The sequence below is a fragment of the Lepidochelys kempii genome, chromosome 4 (genome assembly GCF_965140265.1).
Source record: "Lepidochelys kempii isolate rLepKem1 chromosome 4, rLepKem1.hap2, whole genome shotgun sequence".
Lineage (NCBI taxonomy): Eukaryota > Metazoa > Chordata > Testudines > Cheloniidae > Lepidochelys > Lepidochelys kempii.
In genome coordinates this window covers 89689941-89714071 of record NC_133259.1, presented here as the reverse complement: position 1 = coordinate 89714071, position 24131 = coordinate 89689941, and the positions used below count along the sequence as shown (strand labels likewise).

The 24131-nt window shown below is 43.2% G+C and overlaps 1 protein-coding gene across 8 annotated transcripts in view; it reads right to left on the bottom strand.

Annotated features, from left to right (window-relative positions):
* LNX1 (ligand of numb-protein X 1) overlaps positions 1-24131 on the bottom strand; it is a 364589-nt gene that overhangs the window by 46115 nt on the left and 294343 nt on the right. For all 8 annotated transcript variants that reach the window (XM_073342023.1, XM_073342024.1, XM_073342025.1 and 5 more), the window contains 2 exons: positions 6963-7204; positions 5195-5350 (listed from right to left, as the gene is read on the bottom strand). In XM_073342023.1, the coding sequence (XP_073198124.1) occupies positions 5195-5350; positions 6963-7204 (398 nt within the window). The remainder of the gene's footprint in view (positions 1-5194; positions 5351-6962; positions 7205-24131) is intronic.

Genomic DNA, 24131 nt, shown 5'->3' with positions numbered 1-24131 from the left:
AATGCCCGTTCCCACAGTTAGTGTTAGCCCTAGGTGGTTTAAAATTAACACTGTAGACTGGTTTGAATGAGGAGTATATATGTCTCTGTTGGACAGAAATGAACATAGACAGAGTGGTGCCAAACTAGGAGTATATTGACATATGTGGAGTACACCATAGTTGTACTGACTTGCTCATGGTACTTGATCATTTAAGTCGACTGTTGAGGTAACTCACAGTGACAGACATAGTCATAAGAAATTACATCTTAAATGCAACACAGTTGGAGAGGCTTCTTTAAAAGCTGTAGGAATTATTTCAAACCCTACATGCTACAAGTTAGACCATTCTCATTTAAACACTATCACCTTGGATACCATATTGTAAACAAACATTTCCTTGCCCATATTGCCAGAGAAAATATCTTAAATTCTTAAAAATGAAAGAATTTTAAAAATCCAGTTTACTTCTCAGTATTTATGCTTTGCTTTTTAGCATTTCCTTTATTTTGAACAATGAACAACTTTTGCTGAAACTTTCAGAAAAATTCAGGCTGAGGCAGAGAGCAAGTCTAAAAATTTTTAGCCTAAATGGTTAGGGTTTGACAAAGTTATCAGCAACTGAAAACAGGGGCTTACCATGGAAAGGGTCAGGCAATCTTAGCTGTAGGTGGCACTACCAGATCCATTTATAATTGATCATTGAACTCCTAAGAGAGCCTCTAGGATGCTATAATATAATCAGATTAAAGAGACAATCAGCATTGTTTAATATTTATCCAATGCATCAGTGTCCATGGTGAGAGAAAGAACTGTGTGAAGGCAAGCTAAACAGAGTCAAGACTGTTTCACTGTGGATCTTTCCACCTTAATGAAAAGCATGATGAAGAGGAGTACAGATCATCACTAAGGCTAAGATTTTGCCATAGATATTTTAGTAAAAGTCACGGATAGTTCATGGGCAATAAAGAAAAATTCACAGAAGCCGTGACCTATCCCTGACTTTTACTAAAAATATCCATGATAAAATGGGAAGGGACTAGGCAGCTGTGGGTGGCTAGGAGCTCTGGGGCCCCCACCACCCGTGGAGACTCAGAGCTCCAGGGTCCCCATGACTCCCCGCACGACTGCTGCGGGCTCTGGGGACCCCCTGCCACCGGGAGACCCCCTGTCCCTGTGGCCAGCAGTTCCCCTACCCCCGTGGCTGAGGACCTGTGGTCTCCCTGCCGCCACGGCTGGGGAGCCGCGGGGGTCCCCCTGCCCCGCTGTGATGGGTGGGGAGCTGTGGGGTACCCCCCCTGCCTGTGGCAGCTGGGGAGCCGCGGGGGTCCCCCTGCCCCGCTGTGATGGGTGGGGAGCTGTGGGGTCCCCCTGCCTGTGGCAGCTGGGGAGCCGCGGGGGTCCCCCTGCCCCGCTGTGATGGGTGGGGAGCTGTGGGGTCCCCCTGCCTGTGGCAGCTGGGGAGCCGCGGGGGTCCCCCTGCCCCGCTGTGATGGGTGGGGAGCTGTGTGGTCCCCCTGCCTGTGGCAGCTGGGGAGCCGCGGGGGTCCCCCTGCCCCGCTGTGATGGGTGGGGAGCTGTGGGGTACCCCCCCTGCCTGTGGCAGCTGGGGAGCTGCGGGGGTCCCCCTGCCCCGCTGTGATGGGTGGGGAGCTGTGGGGTACCCCCCCTGCCTGTGGCAGCTGGGGAGCTGCGGGGGTCCCCCTGCCCCGCTGTGATGGGTGGGGAGCTGTGGGGTACCCCCCCTGCCTGTGGCAGCTGGGGAGCTGCGGGGTGCCCCTGCTGCCCATGAGGGCTGGGAGCTTGGGAGACCACTGCCTCAGGTGGAGGTGATACCTCACAGCAGGGCTGGAGTCATGGAGGCCTTTGGAAGTCACTTCCGTGACCTCTGTGACAAAATCATAGAATCACAGAATATCAGGGTTGGAAGGGACCTCAGGAGGTCATCTCGTCCAACCCCCTGCTCGAAGCAGGACCAATCCCCAACTAAATCATCCCAGCCAGGGCTTTGTCAAGCCTGACCTTAAAAACTTCTAAGGAAGGAGATTCCACCACCTCCCTAGGTAACGCATTCCAGTGCTTCACCACCCTCCTAGTGAAAACGTTTTTCCTAATATCCAACCTAAACCTCCCCCAGTGCAACTTGAGACCATTACTCCTCGTTCTGTCATCTGCTACCACTGAGAACAGTCTAGATCCATCCTCTTTGGTACCCCCTTTCAGCTAGTTGAAAGCAGCTATCAAATCCCCCCGCCTTCTTCTCTTCCGCAGACTAATCTTCTCTTCTGCAGACTAAAATCATAGCCTTAATCATCATCTCAGGCACACAGCAGCTAGCCTACCGGTTTCACATTATCAGAGCAGGGCCAAAGTGATGATATCAGACCCATCATATAAGGGAGACTATACAAGACAACATGGGCTATGGCCATGAGGTTATTCTAAATGCTGTTCATGCTGTGCAGCTGCAGGAAGCGCAAGCATCACAAAGGAAGTTCTTACCTGCCCCTTATCCATGGAGATCTTGTGCCTGAGGTACAGACAAACACAAAACAGTCAGAGACCCCTAAACCCAGCAAGGGGAGGGAGTTCTGACAGACCAGCAGATCAACCATAACGGACGTTAATAACTCAACCTCGGTTGGGCTTTTGCCAAACAGATGGCAGCTCCTCACAGAAAGGTTCACCTTTAATTAGTAATATGGCATTATCAAAAACGTTTACTGCAACTGGATATTTGCTATTCAGATGGCATGGGCATAAAAACCATGAACACCTTGGGCCTGATTCGGCACTTACACTGGCATAAATCAGGGGTCTCTCTGCTGATGTTAATGGAGTTACACTCGTGGAAACGAAGGGAGAGTCAGACTCTCTCTCTCTCTGGGAAAGTTGGGTAATTTGGCCACAGCTGACCGGATGAGAATCCTACCACAGGGGAGATGTAGGTGATAATGTAAAGCAAGCAGAGCCAGCTCTGGCACCTGTGCCAAACCTCCCAACCACCCTAGCAGAAGGAGCATGTGACGGGAGACAGAGGGCATATCAGAGGCAGAAAGGAAAGGGGAGAGGGCAGGGCAGAAGGCAGCTCTGCTACATCAATTCACAACTGGTATATGGTCCCTTGGGAACCAGAGTAAGCTGTCATAAATTACAGGAGCACTTAAACTATTCTAACTTGGGTTGAGGCCAGGGCTGGGGCATCTCGAGACTCAAGGAGCCATAACTGGCTCCCTGATGGCCCCAGTCTCTTCTGCACTGAGACCTGCTCAGCACAGGAGAATATCTGGCTTTTGAATCTCATTTTGATTAAACATTGAGTGGCACAGGACATATGTCCAGAAATAAATTGCATTAAAGTTGACAGCTACAGAAAAAACCCTAAAATAATGGCAGCTAAACCATTCAAACTGCTGCTGACCTCTGTGAAAGCATGAGGTACAAAATATAATGTTGGTAAAACCAGCCAGATCTTGAATCCTGCCAGGATTCAATTCATCCCAATATTTACCAGTCAGGATGATCCTGGAAGGGTACAGGCAATGCCTGGAAGCCAATGGGCCTCTAAGAGAAAGGTATCCACTCCAACGCAGCACCACACTCTCCAAGAGGTAAAATCTCTCCAAAAGGGATAAGAGACTCAGCAAAGCAGGATATATCTGCAGCAGGCTGAAAATCCAGCCTGGAGAGCTATGACCTGTTTGGCTATCAGACTCCAGCCATCTCCAGAATGTGACCCAGTGACAGCACAATTAACAAAAGTCAGACCATAGACTATGGAGAACAACTGAGGGAGCCCCTGCACCCACACAGAATTGGAGTGTTCTGCTACCTGTCAAGATGATTATAATTGTTTCAGAAAGAACTGTATGCAGTTTCTCCTCCAGCAAGAGGCGAGAGATGAGCAAGAACCTTTGAGTCTCTGCTATACAAAGCACCTGTTGTAATGAACTGTCAAGTATCAAAATCACAGATTCATATTAAGGGTGTATTTGAATTATTGCAAGTTATTTGTTTACATGCTTGTTTCCAAGATGTAATAGGGCATTTAAAGACAGATCTCTGTGTGTATATAATGTCTTCTGCAGTTTCCACGGTATGCATCCGATGAAGTGAGCTGTAGCTCACGAAAGCTCATGCTCAAATAAATTGGTTAGTCTCTAAGGTGCCACAAGTCCTCCTTTTCTTTTTGCGAATACAGACTAACACGGCTGTTACTCTGAAATCTGATTCCCAGAACTGTGATCACACAACTACATACATTTTTTTAATTTGAGTTCAGACAGTTATAGTAACGTCCATGCAACACTGACCTAAGCAAGATGCAAATGGATATCTGATTTGGGGATAAGAGATTCTATGTCATGCTCCCATCGTTAAAGTTTAGAGCAGAGAAATAATGAGCTTGATTTAGGCAACAACTACGCCAAAGATATTGTCACTTCTCCTCTATCCTGATGGCTGCCGTGTTGGCATATGGTAGTGCTGTGAACATATCAAGTGCTAAGTATTATTTTTCACCCCTCCCTGTCACTGACAGATAACATATCGTAACTTGTCTCTATTTCCCTTTGACAGAGCACAATGTTCTTGCAGTATCACCTATCTGGCCATGTTAGCACACATCTGCCACAAAATATCAAACGTAAGTGCTGGAACACTGATGGTGATATTTCACATTTGTATAATACCTTCCACCTACAGACTTCCAAACACTTAAAAACATCAATGAAGCCTTACAACCCCCTCTGAGATGTATAGTAGGTATTATCCAAATTTTATAGAGGAGGAAACTTAGACACACACTGGATAAGTGGCTTGTCCAGAATCAAAGAGTGAATCAGGGGCAGAGCGAACAACAGAATTCAGGTGTCCTGACTTCCAATCCCATGTTTTAAACACTAGCCCACCCTTGTCTGTAGGCCACCCAGGTCTCTGTCGCATGTGTTCTGTTGCCAGAATAGCCCAGTCAGATTCCACATATCTCTAAGTTCTCCCTCTCCTTGTTTGGCTGGTACATTTAAAAAGAAATAAAACAATGAAGTGTTTTAAAAACACAAACTAATCCATGACCAGGGCTCCTAGGCACTACGGTCACACAATACATAAATAATAACAGAAGAACTGCAAGACCTGGGTGTTAAATCGTCATGTGAGTGGGGTTCCCAGCCAGTCATGGTATATAGAAAAATACACAGGCTGAACAAAGCATTACCTTCCTCTGTGGCAAGACAGTTTTCAACATGCTCCCTTTCCCGGTCAGCCTGATTGGATACAGCACTGCCATTTTTCGTCCTTCGAAGGACACTCAAAGCTCGATTTATTTTTTTAAAAGACCTGGTTCTTATAGTGGAACGTTCGAAGGGCCGACCTGCAACAGACAGAGAAAAATAAATAGAACGCAGCAGCTTTGGGTTGTACAACCCACAGAACCACGTCATTTCTGTAACCCCAGCTATGCGCAGGGGAGGCAGAGGCAGTGGTGGCAGTGACACCAGGGCTGCTGTAGCTTCTCCCTCCCCTCCTCGCTGCATATGGCTTCCCTTATGTTGTATCTGGCCCCAAATGGAGTTTCGGGCCTGAGAATTCATTAACCTTAATTTGAAGGATTGCTATCCTGCACCCCAGAATCTTTAACTCCATCTGTTTAGCCATCCATAAACGCAACATTGATTTCCAGGGCTAGTGGCCTGTGAACAGCACTATTCAAAGCCAAAGCCATACCAAGGATTGGCTAGTGGAAAATGCCTGGAAGGTGAAGGGCTAGTGCCACAACAAATGAGCTGAGTATGTTCCACCAGCCTGCAGGAGAGAAACTGGAGGCTCTTGCTAGGTCTGCTATAGAAGCAGCACATGGCACTGCTGCAAAGCCATCATGGTGGCCCCTCCAGCCCCTCACCTCAACAGTGCCTAATATTTTAATGGCTAAAATTAGAAGTGTCAGGAATGCTAGCCATACGGCATTCCATCCTCCTGATTAGCAAGAATAATTAGGGAGGAGAGAAACCAAAAAGGGTCCTAATTCTAAAGCAGGCAAAAGAACTTTTTAAAAAGGTTTTTAAAATTGGGCAAAAATAATGATATGGAGGAGGAGAGGAAAAAAGAGCAAAAGGGACTTGCAAGACAGTACAAAGATATAATAACTGAAATACAGACTCTCCTGATTTCTACAGAGCCATAGGTATGCATGGCACTTCTTACTCTGTATCTTTCAGTACGATATGCGTACTGTGCATCACCATCTAGTGGTACAAAACTCCCCCAATCAGATTTAACTCCCCCCCTCCCCCAGCCCAACCAAAACAGCAGGGTTCAATTCAATGATGAAGGTCTTTGATTCTGGTGCTCTCTCCCCACCTTTCTGTCTGCCCGCCCACTCCATGTTCCCAAGACCAAAGCGTTGGTTTTGGATTCCTAATTCAACTCAGTTTAAATTTTACCTTTGTAGCCTTGCGTCCGTTCTCCCAAGACAAACTCCTTTTGGCTCCCATGCTCCCACAAATACTAGTTCTACCTGTATTCTACTCTTCTTTTCACTGGCTATACTTCTTGATGGTTACTTTCGGCCATACTGCATTTTTCCAATATGCTACACTCACTGGGGTTTGGCAGGGCAGGGTAGTGGAGGAAGAAATAGGGAAAGATTTATTGGTGTGGTTAGTTCATTACTGTGGTTCGTTTTAGCACTGCCAGCTCCTCTGAGCTTCATCATCTTGGAATGTTGGCAAACACTCCCCCAAGGTCATGGGTTCATTTCCCTGGGAACATTTTATACCCACAAAACATTGGTTCATTTCAAGATATATTTAAGGTGAAAAATGCATTCAGCAATATTGGTTTATTGGGAGCGTGCCTTAAAAAGACAAATACCTAAGGGTTATTACAGAAAACAAACAGGTTTCTCTGCTCTCTGACATTTTTAAAGCTTTCGGCAAAGTTAATTTCAGAAAGAGGCCTCAGAGACTATCCTAGTTAGTTCTTACTTCTGTTTTGGTTGCTTCTACTGGGGTCCCCAGACCTGCTCCCTGACTGGTTGTCTTCTGAGGCAGGGCTGAAGGCTGGATTAACTAGACCTGGCTCATCCGTCATTAAGGCTATTGCTGCAGCTGCGGAGAGCTCTGGGCCAAGAGCCGCTACGGTTAAAGTGGCACTACAGTCTGGAGAGTCATCTTGTGAACGTCTCTTTCGTTCCTTGGTAAGGCCATAATGGGATGCTCCTTTACATCTAAGGCAAAGGCAAAGGGAAAGGATATGTTAGTAAAAGTTGCATTTAAAATATTACCTGCTTACGATGAGTGTCTGACATTGACGAATGATTAACAGTACCTAGAGTAATGATTGCAATTAAATCTTTTTCTTGATCTATGAAATACAGACACCAAAGAATGTGGGAAAATGCCAGCCCAGTCGAGGTTTCACAGAATTAAAAGAAATTGAATAGATGCCACTGAATAATTAGCTAAATTATTATTTTAATTGAGAAATTTACTTCAATAGACAATTAGCTAGATACAGCCTGTTGGTAGCTGTAGTTCTGTTGGGCACAAACGCGAGACACAGGCATAGCAGGTGATTGATCAAATCAAAGACCGGAATCCATAATCTGTCCTTTGTGTGCAATTAATGAAAGAGACCAGTGTGAGGCTTGAAAGCTTGTTTGTCTCAGCTTATGTTTGTGAAAGAAAAAGCCACATACACAGTACCTTTGTGAGCTCCTCACCATGACAAATATTCTCTGTCAGAGGAGCTGTCACTCTGTTAGCGTAAAAAGAAAAGGAGGACTTGTGGCACCTTAGAGACTAACCAATTTATTTGAGCATAAGCTTTCGTGAGCTACAGCTCACTTCATCGGATGCATTCAGTGGAAAATACAGTGGGGAGATTTATATACAAAGAGAACATGAAACAATGGGTGTTACCATACACACTGTAATGAGAGTGATCAGGTAAGGTGAGCTATTACCAGCAGGAAAGCGGGGGGGGGGGGAAGGGGGACAGGGAAAACCTTTCGTAGTGATAATCAAGGTGGGCCATTTCCAGCAGTTGACAAGAACGTCTGAGGAACAGTGTGTGTGTGTGGGGGGGAGTAATAAACATGGGGAAATAGTTTTACTTTGTGTAATGACCCATCCACTCCCAGTCTTTATTCAAGCCTAAGTTAATTGTATCCAGTTTGCAAATTAATTCCAATTCAGCAGTCTTTCGTTGGAGTCTGTTTTTGAAGTTTTTTTGTTGAAGAATTGCCACTTTTAGATCTGTAATCGAGTGACCAAAGAGATTGAAGTATTCTCTTACTGGTTTTTGAATGTTATAATTCTTGACGTCTGATTTGTGTCCATTTATTCTTTTACGTAGAGACTGTCCAGTTTGGCCAATGTACATAGATTCATAGATACTAAGATCAGAAGGGACCATTATGATCATCTAGTCTGACCTCCTGCATAACGCAGGCCACAGAATTTCACCCACCCACTCCTGCAATAAACCTCTCACCTATGTCTGAGCTACTGAAGTCCTCAAATCATGGTTTAAAGACTTCAAGGAGCAGAGAATCCTCCAGCAAGTGACCCATGCCCCATGCTACAGAGGAAGTTGCAAAACCTCCAGGGCCTCTTCCAATCTCCCCTGGAGGAAAATTCCTTCCCGACCCCAAATATGGCAATCAACTAAACCCTGAGCATATGGGTAAGATACTACAGAAAATTCTTTCCTGGGTAACTCAGATCCCACCCCATCTAACAGCCCATCACAGGGCATTAGGCCTATTTACCATGAATATTTAATTACCAAAACCATGTTATCCCATCATACCATCTCCTCCATAAACTTATCGAGTTTAATCTTAAAGCCAAATAGATCTTTTGCCCCCACTGCTTCCCTTGGAAGGCTATTCCAAAACTTCACTCCTCTGATGGTTAGAAACCTTCGTCTAATTTCAAGTCTAAACTTCCTGGTGGCCAGTTTACATCCATTTGTTCTTGTGTCCACATTGGTACTGAGCTTAAATAATTCCTCTCTCTCTCTGGTATTTATCCCTCTGATATATTTATAGGGAGCAATCATATCTCCCCTCAACCTTCCTTCTAAACCTTGTTTAGTTAGGCTAAACAAGTCAAGCTCCTTGAGTCTCCTTTCATAAGACAAGTTTTCCATTCCTCGGACCATCCCAGTAGCCCTTCTCTGTACCTTTTCCAGTTTGAATTCATCCTTCTTAAACATGGGAGACCAGAACTGCACACAGAGGGGCATTGCTGGCACATGATGGCATATATCACATTGGTAGATGTGCAGGTGAACGAGCCTCTGATAGCGTGGCTGATGTGATTAGGCCCTATGATGGTGTCCCCTGAATAGATATGTGAACACAGTTGGTAGTGGGCTTTGTTGCAAGGATAGGTTCCTGGGTTAGTGGTTCTGTTGTGTGGTTGCTGGTATTTGCTTCAGGTTGGGGGGCTGTCTAAGCAAGGACTGGCCTGTCTCCCAAGATCTGTGAGAGTGATGGGTCGTCCTTCAGGATAGGTTGTAGATCCTTGATGATGTGTTGGAGAGGTTTTAGTTGGGGGCTGAAGGTGATGGCTAGTGGCGTTCTGTTATTTTCTTTGTTGGGCCTGTCCTGTAGTACGTAACTTCTGGGTACTCTTCTGGCTCTGTCAATCTGTTTCTTCACTTCAGCAGGTGGGTATTGTAGTTGTAAGAATGCTTGATAGAGATCTTGTCTCTGTCTGAGGGGTTGGAGCAAATGCGGTTGTATCGTAGAGCTTAGCTGTAGACAATGGATTGAGTGGTGTGGTCTGGATGAAAGCTGGAGGCATGTAGGTAGGCATAGCGCTCAGTAGGTTTCCGGTATAGGGTGGTGTTCATGTGACCATCGCTTATTAGCACCGTAGTGTCCAGGAAGTGGATCTCTTGTGTGGACTGGTCCAGGCGGAGGTTGACGGTGGGATGGAAATCGTTGAAATCATGGTGGAATTCCTCAAGGGCTTCTTTTCCATGGGTCCAGATGACAAAGATGTCATCGGTGTAGCGCAAGTAGAGTAGGGGCGCTAGGGGACGAGAGCTGAGGAAGCGTTGTTCTAAGTCAGCCATAAAAATGTTGGCATACTGTGGGGCCATGTGGGTACCCATAGCAGTGCCGCTGATTTGAAAGTATACATTGTCCCCAAATGTGAAATAGTTATGGGTAAGGACAAAGTCACAAAGTTCAGCCACTAGGTTAGCCGTGACATTATCGGGGATAGGGTTCTTGATGACTTGTAGTCCATCTTTGTGTGGAATGTTAGTGTAAAGGGCTTCTACATCCATAGTGGCTAGGATGGTGTTTTCAGGAAGATCACTGATGGATTGTAGTTTCCTCAGGAAGTCAGTGTTGTCTCAAAGACAGCTAGGAGTGCTGGTAGCGTAGGGCCTGAGGAGGGAGTCTACATAGCCAGACAATCCTGCTGTCAGGGTGCCAATGCCTGAGGTTATGGGGCATCCAGGATTTCCAGGTTTATGGATCTTGGGTAGCAGATAGTATACCCCTGGTCAGGGTTCCAGGGGTGTGTCTGTGTGGATTTGTTCTTGTGCTTTTTCAGGGAGTTTCTTGAGCAAATGGTGCAGTTTCTTTTGGTAACCCTCAGTGGGTAATGGCTTGTAGAAAGTGGTGTTGGAGAGCTGCCTAGCAGCCTCTTGTTCATATTCCGACCTATGCATGATGATGACAGCACCTCCTTTGTCAACCTTTTTGATTATGATGTCAGAGTTGTTTCTGAGGCTGGGGATGGCATTGTGTTCTGCACAATGATTATCACTACAAAAGGTTTTTCCTCCCCCGTTCTCCTGCTGGTAATAGCTCACCTTACCTGATCACTCTCCTTACAGTGTGTATGGTAACACCCATTGTTTCATGTTCTCTGTATATATAAATTTCCCTACTGTATTTTCCACTGAATGTATCTGATGAAGTGAGCTGTAGCTCACGAAAGCTTATGCTCAAATAAATTGGTTAGTCTCTAAGGTGCCACAAGTCCTCCTTTCCTTTTCGCGGATACAGACTAACACGACTGCTACTCTGAAATCTATTAGCGTAGCAGGACCTCTCTGTCCACAGAAGACATCTCTCCCTCTCCTTTTTCCTTTTAAACCTCTTCCTTGAGAGCAACTACTTCAAATCTGGGCTAGCACTATTGATGAACCAGAACTTCAGATACAAATACCCCTGAATATGGGTGTATTCAACAATGGAATATCGGAACAATGAAGAACCAGACCCAGCTAGCTTGAACCCACTTCACAGTAACACAGACACAGTTTAACACCTTTAGAGCGAAAAATTCAACTGTGGCATTGTACGAGATAAAAAAAACAACTCTTTTAAATTTAAATAAACTTATTTCAGAGCCCACTGTCTGTGTGTGATTTATCCTATATGACAGGACTGGGACCACACACACACAGTTGCTTTCAAAACTCCTAGGATTGCCTGAAGAAAGAAGGGTTCTGTGCTCCTACTGATTCCATATTTAATCAGAATCACGCACTAACCACAAAACCATGGAGGTTTAAGGGAACAACGCCTGTCACTTTTCTCCAGTGTCATTTCTACCCCATCACTGCAGCCATCACAAACATATTCACTGTAATGAATTCTGCTTTTTAATCATTGCCTAATGAGCTTGCCCTACTTACTGTTACTATTATATCTTCCTCATGGCTAAGGTTAACTGATGACTTTCATATAAATGCCCTCTAGGATGCAATCACAGAAATAGCTGCATAAGCCCTTAGGGACACAAAGCCTTTAGTAATATGTGGTGCACACATAGAGGATAATACATAATACATACAGTACATGATGCTGGTGGAGCATGCATCAGGAAAACTGTAACACACGGAACAGAGGCTCATGAAATGGCTTATGAAGATATTTTTGGGCATGTAGGAGAGTGTAGATGGCAGGTAGACAAGTTATAGAACTTGGTGTGTTCATTTCAGAACCGTATTTTAATTCAACTTACTGTTAATTACAGCAGTGGTGTTTTTAAGAGAGAGAATTAAAAATGGTTCCTGTAATACTAGATCATGTTTTATCCCCATTGTCGTGACACTGGTTCTGACATCAATTCCCTTTTGGGTAGAGAGCTGCCTCAGCTTATAAATACTCATGAGAGCTGAGCGACAAACGACAACTTGTCTTAGTATCTAACCAACTTGTGTACATTTCAGAGTTTGGCTCTTAACACCTGCGGCAGAGGCCAGTTTCAGAGCTTTCTCTCAAACAGAAGGAGAAGGGGTAGAAGAAAAACTCTCCTCTGGAACAGTGGCCTGGTTAAGTATTTTAAAGAGCCAGCAAAAAGTAAGTGTCCCCTGAAGGTCTTCAGATCTTGGGGGATGCTTATTCCAAAACAGGGCTCACAACAAAACCAGCAAAATAAAAAGTACCTATGTGGTGTAAGAACTCCCCTCAGGGAGTGGAGAGCTTTCCTCACTGCTGCAGCCCCTTCTAGCAAACTGGCCTTTTCCCTATGTGCTCTGGAAACTGGGTGCAGCTATCCTGTCTTATGCCCTAAAGGTCCTGAGGGAGGTCCTCTAAGTCCTTGCTTCCCACCACCCAGACAGACGTTGCCTTCTTTAGTTAGGGGGAACGGTGAATGGAGAACCAGGACCATGAGGGACCCCCTTTTGCGTCCTGAAAGGTCTGCATCACAAGTACAGAAATCCTTTCCTGCAAAAAAAAAAATATGTCACGTACTGAGTGCACCCTTGTCTCTCTGGCCCCGGACTAGGGGGCAGGCTGAGAGCCAGGGAAGCAGCAAATCAGAGTGCTCAGCCTCGGCTGCTCTCCTGGAAAGCTTCTGTTCATTTAGTTTTCAGCCAAGCAGAAATTTAGAAGACCATTCCAGGCAGAAGCCAGGGACCCATCATGTCAATATCCCCAATGGATTTTGTTTTTCTTTTCTTTTTTCCAAAATGGAAGTTTTCCTATGGAAATTTTTGGTTTTGCAGAAAAGGCTTTTTTTGTCAGAAAATCATTGCAATTAAAAATTCCCAACCAGCTCTGCTCACGACAACAAACCAGTCACAAGTTATTTGTGCAGGAAATAAAACATATGTGGAGAATTTGGAATAACCAATTTCAAAATGTTGCAATTGCCCAGTGAACATTCCACAATTAAACAAACAAAATGTTTGTTCTGAATTATTTGCCCATCTCTGATTACTATCTTCCTACCTCATGGACATGTTGAGCGGGTTCAGGATTTAATAGCAGAGAATGCTATGTAAGTATTTACTATTACTACAGAAGGTATTTGTAACATGCTGCTGTTACCATTCATGCACTAATACCCTTCTGCCTCAGCTAGAATGAACTTTATTGGAGAGTAGACTATGCGTCAGATCACTGCCCCAACCTGGCCTAGCAGGAAACAATCAGTGGACTCAGGGCCAGATTTACACCTTACGTGCCCCTAGGCACAGCATCTTCAGTGTCCCCCCTGCCTACAGTTGACCCTTGTGTTTTCTGTAAAAAATTAAACGAAAAGAAATATAAACACAGCCTCCCCAGGAAGGAATGAGACCCTCCACCATGCACGGTGCTCCCAGCCCAGGGCTCAGCCCACCCGCCGCAGGCAAGGCACAATGGAGGGGACTGTACCTCTCCCCATGGAGAGTGGTCCCTGGGTGTCTTCCATCCCTCCCACAGCCCCAACACGGCAGCCGCGCTCTGGCTCTGCCTGTGCAAGTGAATGGGGCACCGGCCATGCCCTTTCCTCTCCCTCCCCGGCATGGGGCAGAGGCAATGGGACAGATGAGATTAGGAAGGGCTGCGACATTCCCAGCACCTTCAGCAGCTGCTCTGCCCAGCTGCGGCTCAGAGAGCCCTCTGAGGTGGGCTGACTCGGACCCTCACCCTGCTCCAGCCCTACAGGCTGTGCCAGGAGCCCAGCCGCCCGCTGGGGAGCTTTACGTATTAACCATTTAACTTTTAACCCACTTTTAACATATAGGTGCCCCTAGAATACCAGCGCCCCTAGGCATGTGCCCACTGTACCTAATTGGAAATCCGGCCCTGAGTGTGCTCCAGCCTTTGAGCTTCTTAGAGATGTTTCTCTGCAATGCACAGCACCTATCACTGTACAGTCACTGAAGATATTAAGTTCACTGCTCTTTTAAAGAGTAAGTACGCTACAGCTCATTAACTTAACTGGGATAAACACACCCTCCCCTTCAAACACAGCCCTGGATTGGTTTATAGTAAAAATAAAACAAGTTTGTTAACAAATGGACATAGTTAAGTGATACTAAGTAAAAGAGATAAAGGTAGACATGGTAACAAGCAAATTAAAGTGAAAACAAGCATCTAAAAAGACTAAACATAATCTATCAAGATACAGTCTTTGTTCAAGATGGTTTCTCTCACCCCCAGTATTCTTTCCAGCTTTCCATCACCGAGATCAAATAGCTTGGTTTCTTTTTTCCTAAGGTGAAAGAAAACGAGGGAGTCTCTCTCTCTCTCTCTCTCTCTCTCTCTCTCTGTTCCTTATATCCCCAAAGGGATGTCTTTGTCTTTCTTACAAATCAGGAACACCTCCTGGGGATTTAGTCTCCTGCCTCTCTCGAGTTCAGGCTCAGGATCACACTGGCCAGTTGAGTTCGATAATTTTGTTTACTGCTAATATATAAATTGAGGTAAACCCACAATCCTTTGTCTAGAACAGACCTGTTTATTACCTTTACCTAAGGTAGGCTGTTTGGTCTTAAACATGTTCTAGTAACATCCTACAGGGGACATTTATAACTTCATACATAATATTAACCCATGCATTTTACAATGATATTAATAATCAGCGTGCTATTAGTTTTCAAATGATACCTCAGAAGGCATATTTTATATCAACATTATTGCAGTAGTGTGTTGGGTGTGAACACAGCGGTGCATAGGTCACAATATTGTTTTAAACCAATGTCAGGTAGTTGATGATGTAAGAGACTCACAGCAGGGAACAACATCACCTAGCAACAAGACAGACCAGACTAACACCAAACTAGAAATTGGAGTATTTTTACCATGCAACCAAGGTTCAGTTAATTACACACCTAGGCCCCATCCTGCAAATGGATTTGCAGGGGCAGACCCTTACACTTGCATGAAGCCCCACTGGAGAAAATGAGACTCTGCACAGGCCCACAGGCCCACCAACATGGACCAAATTGCTGAATCGGTGCCAAAGTACTCTCCTTTACTTAACCTATACCACACCTTCTCTGGCCATCCCCAATCGCTTATGTTTATTCTGCTAAAGACAGACAGTTAACAGGGTCCACCCAACTGGTTTGTTTCAGAGAATAATTTCTTCTAATGTACACATGGATGGCAAGGTTTAAGATGTGGCTGACTGGCACTGTGTTCTAAGATGAAAGACATAGAATCATAGAATATCAGGGTTGGAAGGGACCTCAGGAGGTCATCTAGTCCAACCCCCTGCTCAAAGCAGGACCAATCCCCAATTAAATCATCCCAGCCAGGGCTTTGTCAAGCCTGACCTTAAAAACTTCTAAGGAAGGAGATTCTACCACCTCCCTAGGTAACGCATTCCAGTGTTTCACCATCCTCCTAGTGAAAAAGTTTTTCCTAATATCCAACCTAAACCTCCCCCACTGCAACTTGAGACCATTACTCCTTGTCCTGTCCTCTTCTACCACTGAGAATAGTCTAGAACCATCCTCTCTGGAACCACCTTTCAGGTAGTTGAAAGCAGCTATCAAATCCCCACTCATTCTTCTCTTCTGCAGACTAAACAATCCCAGTTCCCTCAGCCTCTCCTCATAAGTCATGTATTCCAGACCCCTAATCATTTTTGTTGCCCTTCGCTGGACTCTCTCCAATTTATCCACATCCTTCTTGTAGTGTGGGGCCCAAAACTGGACACAGTACTCCAGATGAGGCCTCACCAATGTCGAATAGAGGGGGACGATCACGTCCCTCGATCTGCTCGCTGTGCCCTTACTTATACATCCCAAAATGCCATTGGCCTTCTTGGCAACAAGGGCACACTGCTGACTCATATCCAGCTTCTCAACCACTGTCATCCCTAGGTCCTTTTCCGCAGAACTGCTGCCTAGCCATTTGGTCCCTAGTCTGTAGCGGTGCATTGGGTTCTTCCGTCCTAAGTGCATCTTCTTCTAATTCTACCAGAAGAAGTTAAAAGACAGCCAAAGCTCTTTAAGTGTGAACACCCACTCTGTACCCTAAATAACTGTGGCAGGCATAAATCAGCAAGACTCTAGCAACCTTGCTTCAGATTCACATACTATCCCTAGAAGAAGAAAAACCTCAGACTTGCAATAAAATCTGCAGTGGCATCTCTTCACTTTCAAACATCCCTGTTTCACTTACGATGACACTGCTGAGATAACAGAAAACAGAATTAAGCAAATATGTTTCTCTAACCATGAATGGAGGCGACTGCTTAAGTAGAATCATATTTGTATGGTTTCAGCTTTCTTTTCTTTCATATGGTCGTGTTTGGCTCTCCAAACAGAGAGAGAGCCATGAAATGGCTACATGCCAGTACTAATTTTCTCTCTTGCTGTCACTAATACTCAGCGCCTTGATTTATGGCTGAAAAAGAGGAATGGAAAGGAAAGTAGGATCCCTGATTAGCATGGGCAAGTCACAAAAGCGATTAGAACACTGACAGGTGGCCAAGATGAATTGCAGATTTATGATCTCCTTCAGTTCTTCTGGACACCAATACTTTTGTGCTGCGACAGGATATAGAAACATTGGGCTTGTCTTCATTGCTGGGGTAAGTCGACCTAAGTTACGCTACTCCAGCTATGTGAATAATGTGTGTAGGTAGGCAGACAGATGGATATTCAGAGTAAGAGAAAAATAAGATACCCAGGGCTCAAACCTTTGGGGTGCAGAATAAACATCAGCGATTTGGGATGCCTTTAACTCCTATGGATGGTCAACAGGATTTGAGGGCCCTCAGCAATCATATGTTCAAGCTTTAAGCTGTTTTATCCCACCAATCCTAAAAATATGCTAATGGGCCTGACTCAGAGAAGTGCTGAGCACCCTCAACTTCTGTGGATCCCAATGGTGGTGAAACTTTATATGATTCACTTATTGCCTTGCAGGATTGACCCATATTCTACAAAACACGTTTTAGAAATGAAATGAAAACTAGGATTTTTCTGACGAATATGTCATTTAAAGAGGGAGACCTGAAAAGAGGTAATTAAATAAAATCTAACCCCAAAAGATTAGATGATGGAAAGCCTATGTTGCTCATTAAACATCAGTGGTCCCACAATGCTAGAACATTCTCATCTCCGTCAATGATTAGATATAAAAGATATGTACTGTAGATTAGCTATGTGTACATCTTCACAAGGAGTTAACCTGGCATTTGGACAGTTCCATATGCTTAAATATTCCCCATTAATAGCTGTCAACTTCACTTCTGGTTTCTGAATCCTTCCAGGAGCCTCCAGAGAACAAGCACTGGTATTAAGCAGGCAATCCTGCCTATCAGGTTTGCCTTATAATAATAAAATGATAGACACAATCCTTTCAATAGCAAATGAGCACCACACTTAGTGAAACTGCAGACCATTCAAAATTCTGATGCTTTCAGATTTTAACTGAGGGGTCCATGTTTTCTTTGCAAAAGAGCCTAATCAAAATCAGAACTTTTATACAATGGCTCTACTTTTTTATAGTGGCCGAATCAAGTTGTTTGGTGCAAAAACAAGTGAAGACCGAGTGAAATTTCTGTGAAGTACTGCAGTTATGTGCCTCATAACTAATAGAATCTGCTCCAGTGACTTTGTGTCCTTCAGACTACATGGAGGGGTTCATCCTGAATTAGATGTTAAAACGCAGCCACAAATCTGTTAATTGCTTGATGTATTTTTCATGTTTGTTGTTCAGTGTTTTGATCATTTGATTATATTTAAACAAGAATAATTAGTTACCCAGAAATCTCAAGCATATCTCAGCATGATCTTCCCCTCCTACCATACTTTGAAAGTAAGAAAACTGCATAACAGAGAGAAGACAATATTGGCAAGGGCAGTACTAATACAACTCATAATAAATTAGGGGGAGGGTTTTTTTTTATGAGTTGTGGGCTTATCTGTGTTTTGATTATAAAATCGAAGCCTTTAAATGATACAAAACACAGATCTCACGTTAAAGAAGGTAAGTGGGTGGTGACATATTTTTGCTTCCCCAGTGTTGGTGTTTAGTTTTGAGAGAGAGGAGATTGTCTGTGATGTGGGGCAGGATGGAAATGGAGCACTTGTAAATAGTTTTATTTCAACCTTTTGTGTCAGCGGATTAATATTTTGTGTCTTATAATATTAATTCTGTACACACTTTACATAAAATTTCCTTGGCAATAGCTAAGTAAAATACCCATCAAGTAACAGACTAAACACACCAACTTGGTTGAGATCAAAATGTCTGGTTTTAAGCTACTGTTGACATAAAACAAGAATATAAATGTCCAGATCTGAAATATAGAACAGTTTAAAAGCATCACATTCAATTTCAGGGAGCTTCCAATCAGGATCTTATTTTTACTAATCTGTTGCCTGAAGTAGTTAGAGATTTTTGACAGCAGCCCCAGGCATATTATGACAAACAATGAACACTGTCTTAACACCGTGTTCCATCAAATAAAAAGGTGTAAATAGCAGCCCAGAAGTCTGGATTTAGTGACACTTGCCTCTGACCTTAATGACCCTTACATCCCCCAAGGCCTCTTTTAGGTCAGCCTAAGTATTCAGATTTCCACTGTGGGCATGTCTTGGTAGAGACTAAAAATTCTGAAAGAGGATTTGCTTCATGCCAACAAAGGTCAGAAATTGGCCTCTGCTAAAATGGTGGTAAAAAAGAAGATATAAATCAGGTGCCCATGTACGCGTTGCACATGTGCATGTGTTGACAGCAGTGGGTGTGGAAAGGAGCATCACAGAATGTTAAAAATACACTTTTGTTACTTTAATAAGTAATTCTTCTGACCTGTTAACTTCATGATCTGACATTTAACAAGGAGCAAAAAACAGTTTAAAACATAAGTGAATCAGACTGTCTTGCACAAAACCCTGAACCAGCAGGGGCTCCTTGTAGGGGGGAACGGAACATTTCCTGGCTTACTACACAGCTGTAGTTTCCTGGCTTTCAACGTAAATGAGTATTGACACTGGAATAAAAAGTAGATTAAGTCACACTACTGAATAAACTTCTCATTACACTGGAGGTTCTGTAGACCTAACAGATCCATCAGCAGACCTTGCTCATCTAACTGTAGTAAAGCCCTGGTATCCAGTCCTACCAAATGCCCAGGGCTCTTGCTATGATTATCACTGGAAGAGGATTTGGTTAAGTGCGATATTGTGAGCTGCTGATTTTCAGAATTAGAACATTCCTTTATTCTCATGCCTATTGGGTAGGCAAAATCTCCTTTGGTGATGGTTTAATGGTATTAAAAACATTCCCTGGAATATGCTAAAATAACAACAACAACAACAACAACGAAGAAATAGTCTGGCATTTTGGTGAGGTATTCTGGTAATCCATTAAAATACACACAGGACAAAACCAAATATAAAGGTTTAAGAAGTCCTTGTTCAGCCATAGTACAAATATCACAGGTATATTGATTATAGTCCTACATGGTAAGTAACACTGATTACTCTGTAAAAATTACACAATGCATTCTTCTTTTAAATTTCTAATTTTTTCATAATAACAGAATTGTTGATAATACAAGGTATTTACTTGTCTAAGAAGTGAGAGCATAATCCTGTCAGCCATTGACTTTTTAATGTGAACAGGATCAGGCCATAAGGGAGGGAATGAGATATGGAAGAGAAGGTAATATTCGAGCAGAGATGGTATAGCTCATAAATTATGCTTTTTATCTATAGAACAAAGCACTTTAGAAATAATGGTAAGGATATGTATCCCTCTTTTACAGATGGGGAAACTGAGGCATGTGACAATGAAATGACTTTCCCACAGTTGCAGAGAAAAGTAGTGTCAGAGCTGGCAATAAAATACAGGTCTCCTGATTTCTAGTCCAGTGCCCAACACGCTGTACCATGCTAGTAAAGTTTAATCAAAGAAAATTCCTTCACTATTGAAATTAAAAAGTCATGGAAACACTCCCATTGAAGTTAGGCTTCATAACATTTGTTTTTGCCACATTTAAAATTTGGGCCTAAATTGCCCAGATGGTTTCCCTTTACATTCCTAATCTTGCTGGCAATGCATGTTTTCTTTCATGCTTCCTACAATGAAAGTTACAGTTAAACTGTAGATTAAGTAATAGATAAAAAATGGTTACTGATTCTTTAGAACTGTCTTTTGTACAGAACCTAGCACAATGGGGCCCAGCTTCTGATCTGGAGCTCTTGGTGCTGATGTTATATAAATATTAAATAATATTTTTTTAAAAAGTAATCTCTAACACTATGTCAATTACACTTTGATCAAAGTTACTCCTGGAAACCACTCTACACCTGAATACACTGAGGATTTTCTGGGGAATATATATTAAACACACCGCCCCCCCTTTGCTTCAGTCTCTTCAGGTCTGTCAGACAATTGGCCCTTTTATGTATGATTATAAATAAAATAAAACAAAAAACAAAAAAACTTCTTCACTACAGTCTTTTTTTTAATTACACCCATTTAGCTAACAAAGATTCCAAGGTAAGCGACTGACACCATACCACCTCAGCACAAATTCTATTAGCCCATTTACTCTCCCTCCAATTAAAATACAATGTATAGAAAAGAAAAATAGTAAGAGGGCAATATTTTTAAAGATTTTTTTAACACTATATAGTATTATGTCCAAATGGGGAGTCCAGTTTTCAGTACCTAAGTTTGGGTGCTTTGTTCCAAATCTGGAAACTCAAACATGCAACTAAAATGGGCAGCAGAGCACCAAAATATCCAATGGCAGAATTGGGTACCCAGACTTAGGGATCAGTGCTTCAAAATTAGACTGGGTGTACACTGATCCCTCTCAGTCACACTCCCTAGCAATGCACATCCTGCTTTACCTTGCTGCTGCTATAAAATGGATCTGGATACTTTTTTTAAAAAGCAGTGAGACACTCTTGAAATTATTTCAAACTGTATATTGTTTCTGACAGGTTCTGACATCTTGGTGACTCAGTCAATCAGCCTGCAGCCATACCACATCCGTCTGTGATTTCGTTAGCATCACAAGTCAAACTGGTTTGAATCTAGTTAGCAGCAACAGCAGACCCTCAAGGAAAACCAAGGTGATGTAGGAAATGATGCTGGTTCAGTATTTACTCAGAAAGGAGAGCAATTACACTCTACCTCCTTAAAATTGTGATGACCCTACTCCTTCAGAAGTGAGTAAGCAGCTCAGAAAATAAACTCTCGCAGCACATTCACTGCATGGCTCATCTCCTGCTAGAATTTACAGGGTGGAGGAACTAGCCACATCATGTAAGCACAAGGTGACCCAAGGCCATTGGCAGCAGCAACATCTCAGAGCTCCAGTGGGACATCGACACTTGCGACCAGCAGACTGCAACACACGGTGGGTACTGGATGTGCTGACAGACTGAATCCAGACATATTTAAAACAAATCTTTCTTGCTTTCTGTAAATATTATTGTAACAGCCTGTCAATGCAGATAGCTAATCCACCCAAACTGACCAGCTTTTCAATATGTAATACTCTTACAGCTACAACAGGAAATTTTTTTCAGTTCCAAAAAAACCCATCCCTGATACAAATTCTGTGGATAAAAAGTTTTTAACCATGGGGGACAGACTAAACAAATTCACAGATGCATTCAAATATTTATATTAACGACTTGCTCATTGGGTTCTATCTTTGTGGCTGTTTGCAATGCCCCGTACGTTTGGTCCTTGGTTTATCTAGTTTCATCTGACTGTACCTTTTGTGGTTTAGGCACTATTAAATTGCTAGTGGAATGAGTTCTCTTCCTGGAAGGCAGAGAGAAGATTCTCAGCAGTCATCACTTTTTGTTTACCAGGGCGGATATATGGGGGAGGAGGAGGAAAAGGGAAGAAATACCTAACATCTTAATGGCTGTAAACATAACAAGGGACTCACAGCAAACTATTTTCTGTTTTTTTTTGGGGGGGGGTTTTTTAAAAGAAAACAAGCTTGGAGGGGGATGTTGCAACATCATGCACCAAGGACAGCTGCGGACTTAGATCTTTGCATTACAGTAGAGCTTTCAAAAAGGAACTCGAATAGTTCTACTAAAGTTACCACTTCAGTTTACAGTTTTCAGTACATGGTACTATTTACTAAGGGCTTGTCTACAGGGGGAAACTGACCAGAATAGCTATTATGGAATAATTTTCATTGTTGTTTGCAGTGTTGTTGTAGCCATGTCGGTCCCAGGATAGTAGAGAGAAAAGGTAGATGAAGTAGTATCTTATATTGGACCAACTTCTATTGGTGAAAGAGACCCACTATTGAGCTATACCAACCTGAAGAAGAGCTCTGTGTAGCTCAGAAACATGTCTCTTTCATAAACAGAAGTTGATCCAATAAAAGATACTCCCTCACCCACCTTGTCTCTTTATTACAAAATAAGGTATTCTACAACAGCTATTCCAAAACAGCTCGTCATGTGGACATACTTACTCTGGAAATAAGAGTGTGTCTTTCTTTAGTTTAGCTTGATCACAGTCAATTAAATTAAACCAGAAAAAGGCACTCTTTTTCCAGACTAGCTATAAGCATTTTTAATTCACACTCTACCTTATTCCAGAATAACTTCCCTGTGTAGACAAGCCCTCAGTTAGGAGCAAATCGCCCCTCACAAGACTCTGGGCACTGACAGGGAACTGGGGAAATCCTCAGAGGAAATATAGGGTGGAGTCTTCCCTAGGCTCTTCCAAGCTACTGTTCCAGGTTCTGCAGCCACAAGTCCCCACAATAGGATAAGGCAGGGTAAGACCATAACATCTACAAAAAGGTGGGTCACTATGTCCTCCCTAGCTGCCCTTGCATACAGCCATGCAGGGAGCCACTGGTGAGTAGGTTCCACATACAGAGATACCCCACCAAGGCACAGTCTCCCCAAATTCTACTCCTCCAATTTCTGCACTGGAAGTGCACTGACTTTGATGCAAGAGGATCTAGTATTCCAGATGAAGGATAGGATTCACTCCTTTGCATGCAGAACCTACTATTGCTTACGTGCGTCTCATAGTTGCAATATCTGCACCGATACCTCTATTGTGCAAGAATCAAAATGTCTTCTCCAATACAAGCTTTTAAATGTCAGACTTGTTCCAATTCCATCACATAGGAGAGACCCTGAAAGCAGTGATTTCAAACCAGAAACTCTTTAAATTTGATTTTAAAAAAAGATCAATATAATGTAAGTTATTTCTACTTGCAAGTCAATGAAAGTATTTATCCCTTTACTCTGACCTACCCAGGCTCCCATATACCTGAGTAGGGATTGGATGTGAATAACACAATGCAGTGAATCAGCAGGTCATTCTGATATTTGGAGCAATTTGGGGTTATTCTCTTTTTTCCTTTGCAATGTTCTTTCAGTGGATTAATCTTGAGAAATATCACTAACATAGGTGCTTTGCCTGATTTGGGAAAAAAAAATCTTAAATTAGAAGACACTTTTCTTGGTCAACACCCTGTACTAAAGAACTTACTTAATTATCCTGTACAAAAAGGTAAATCCAGTCAACCCAGGAGCTGTGATTCAATGTCAATGAGCAGGTGATCTCGTCTTCCAGTCAGAGCAAGGCACTGGGATTCAGCGAAGAGGAGCTCTGTTTCACACTCGACCATTGGCTTGCTGTGTGACTACAGGAAGGTCACTTGGGCTAAAATTTTCAGAACTAGCCTCTAAGGGTTCTGATCCTTCAAACACTTAAATACCTGCTTAAGTGTATATACAGGAGTAGCCCCGTTGAAATTAATGCACTATTAGTGTATGTGAAGTTAAATGCATTTGTAAGTGGTTAAAGGATCAGAGATTAATATCAGATGCCTTATATGCAGGGTTGCATTTATGGAACAGAGCCAGAATTTGGCCCAGGAGAGGCAGTTGGGTCCTGTGAATAGATTGCGTGAGACTCATCAGACCCAGATTATATT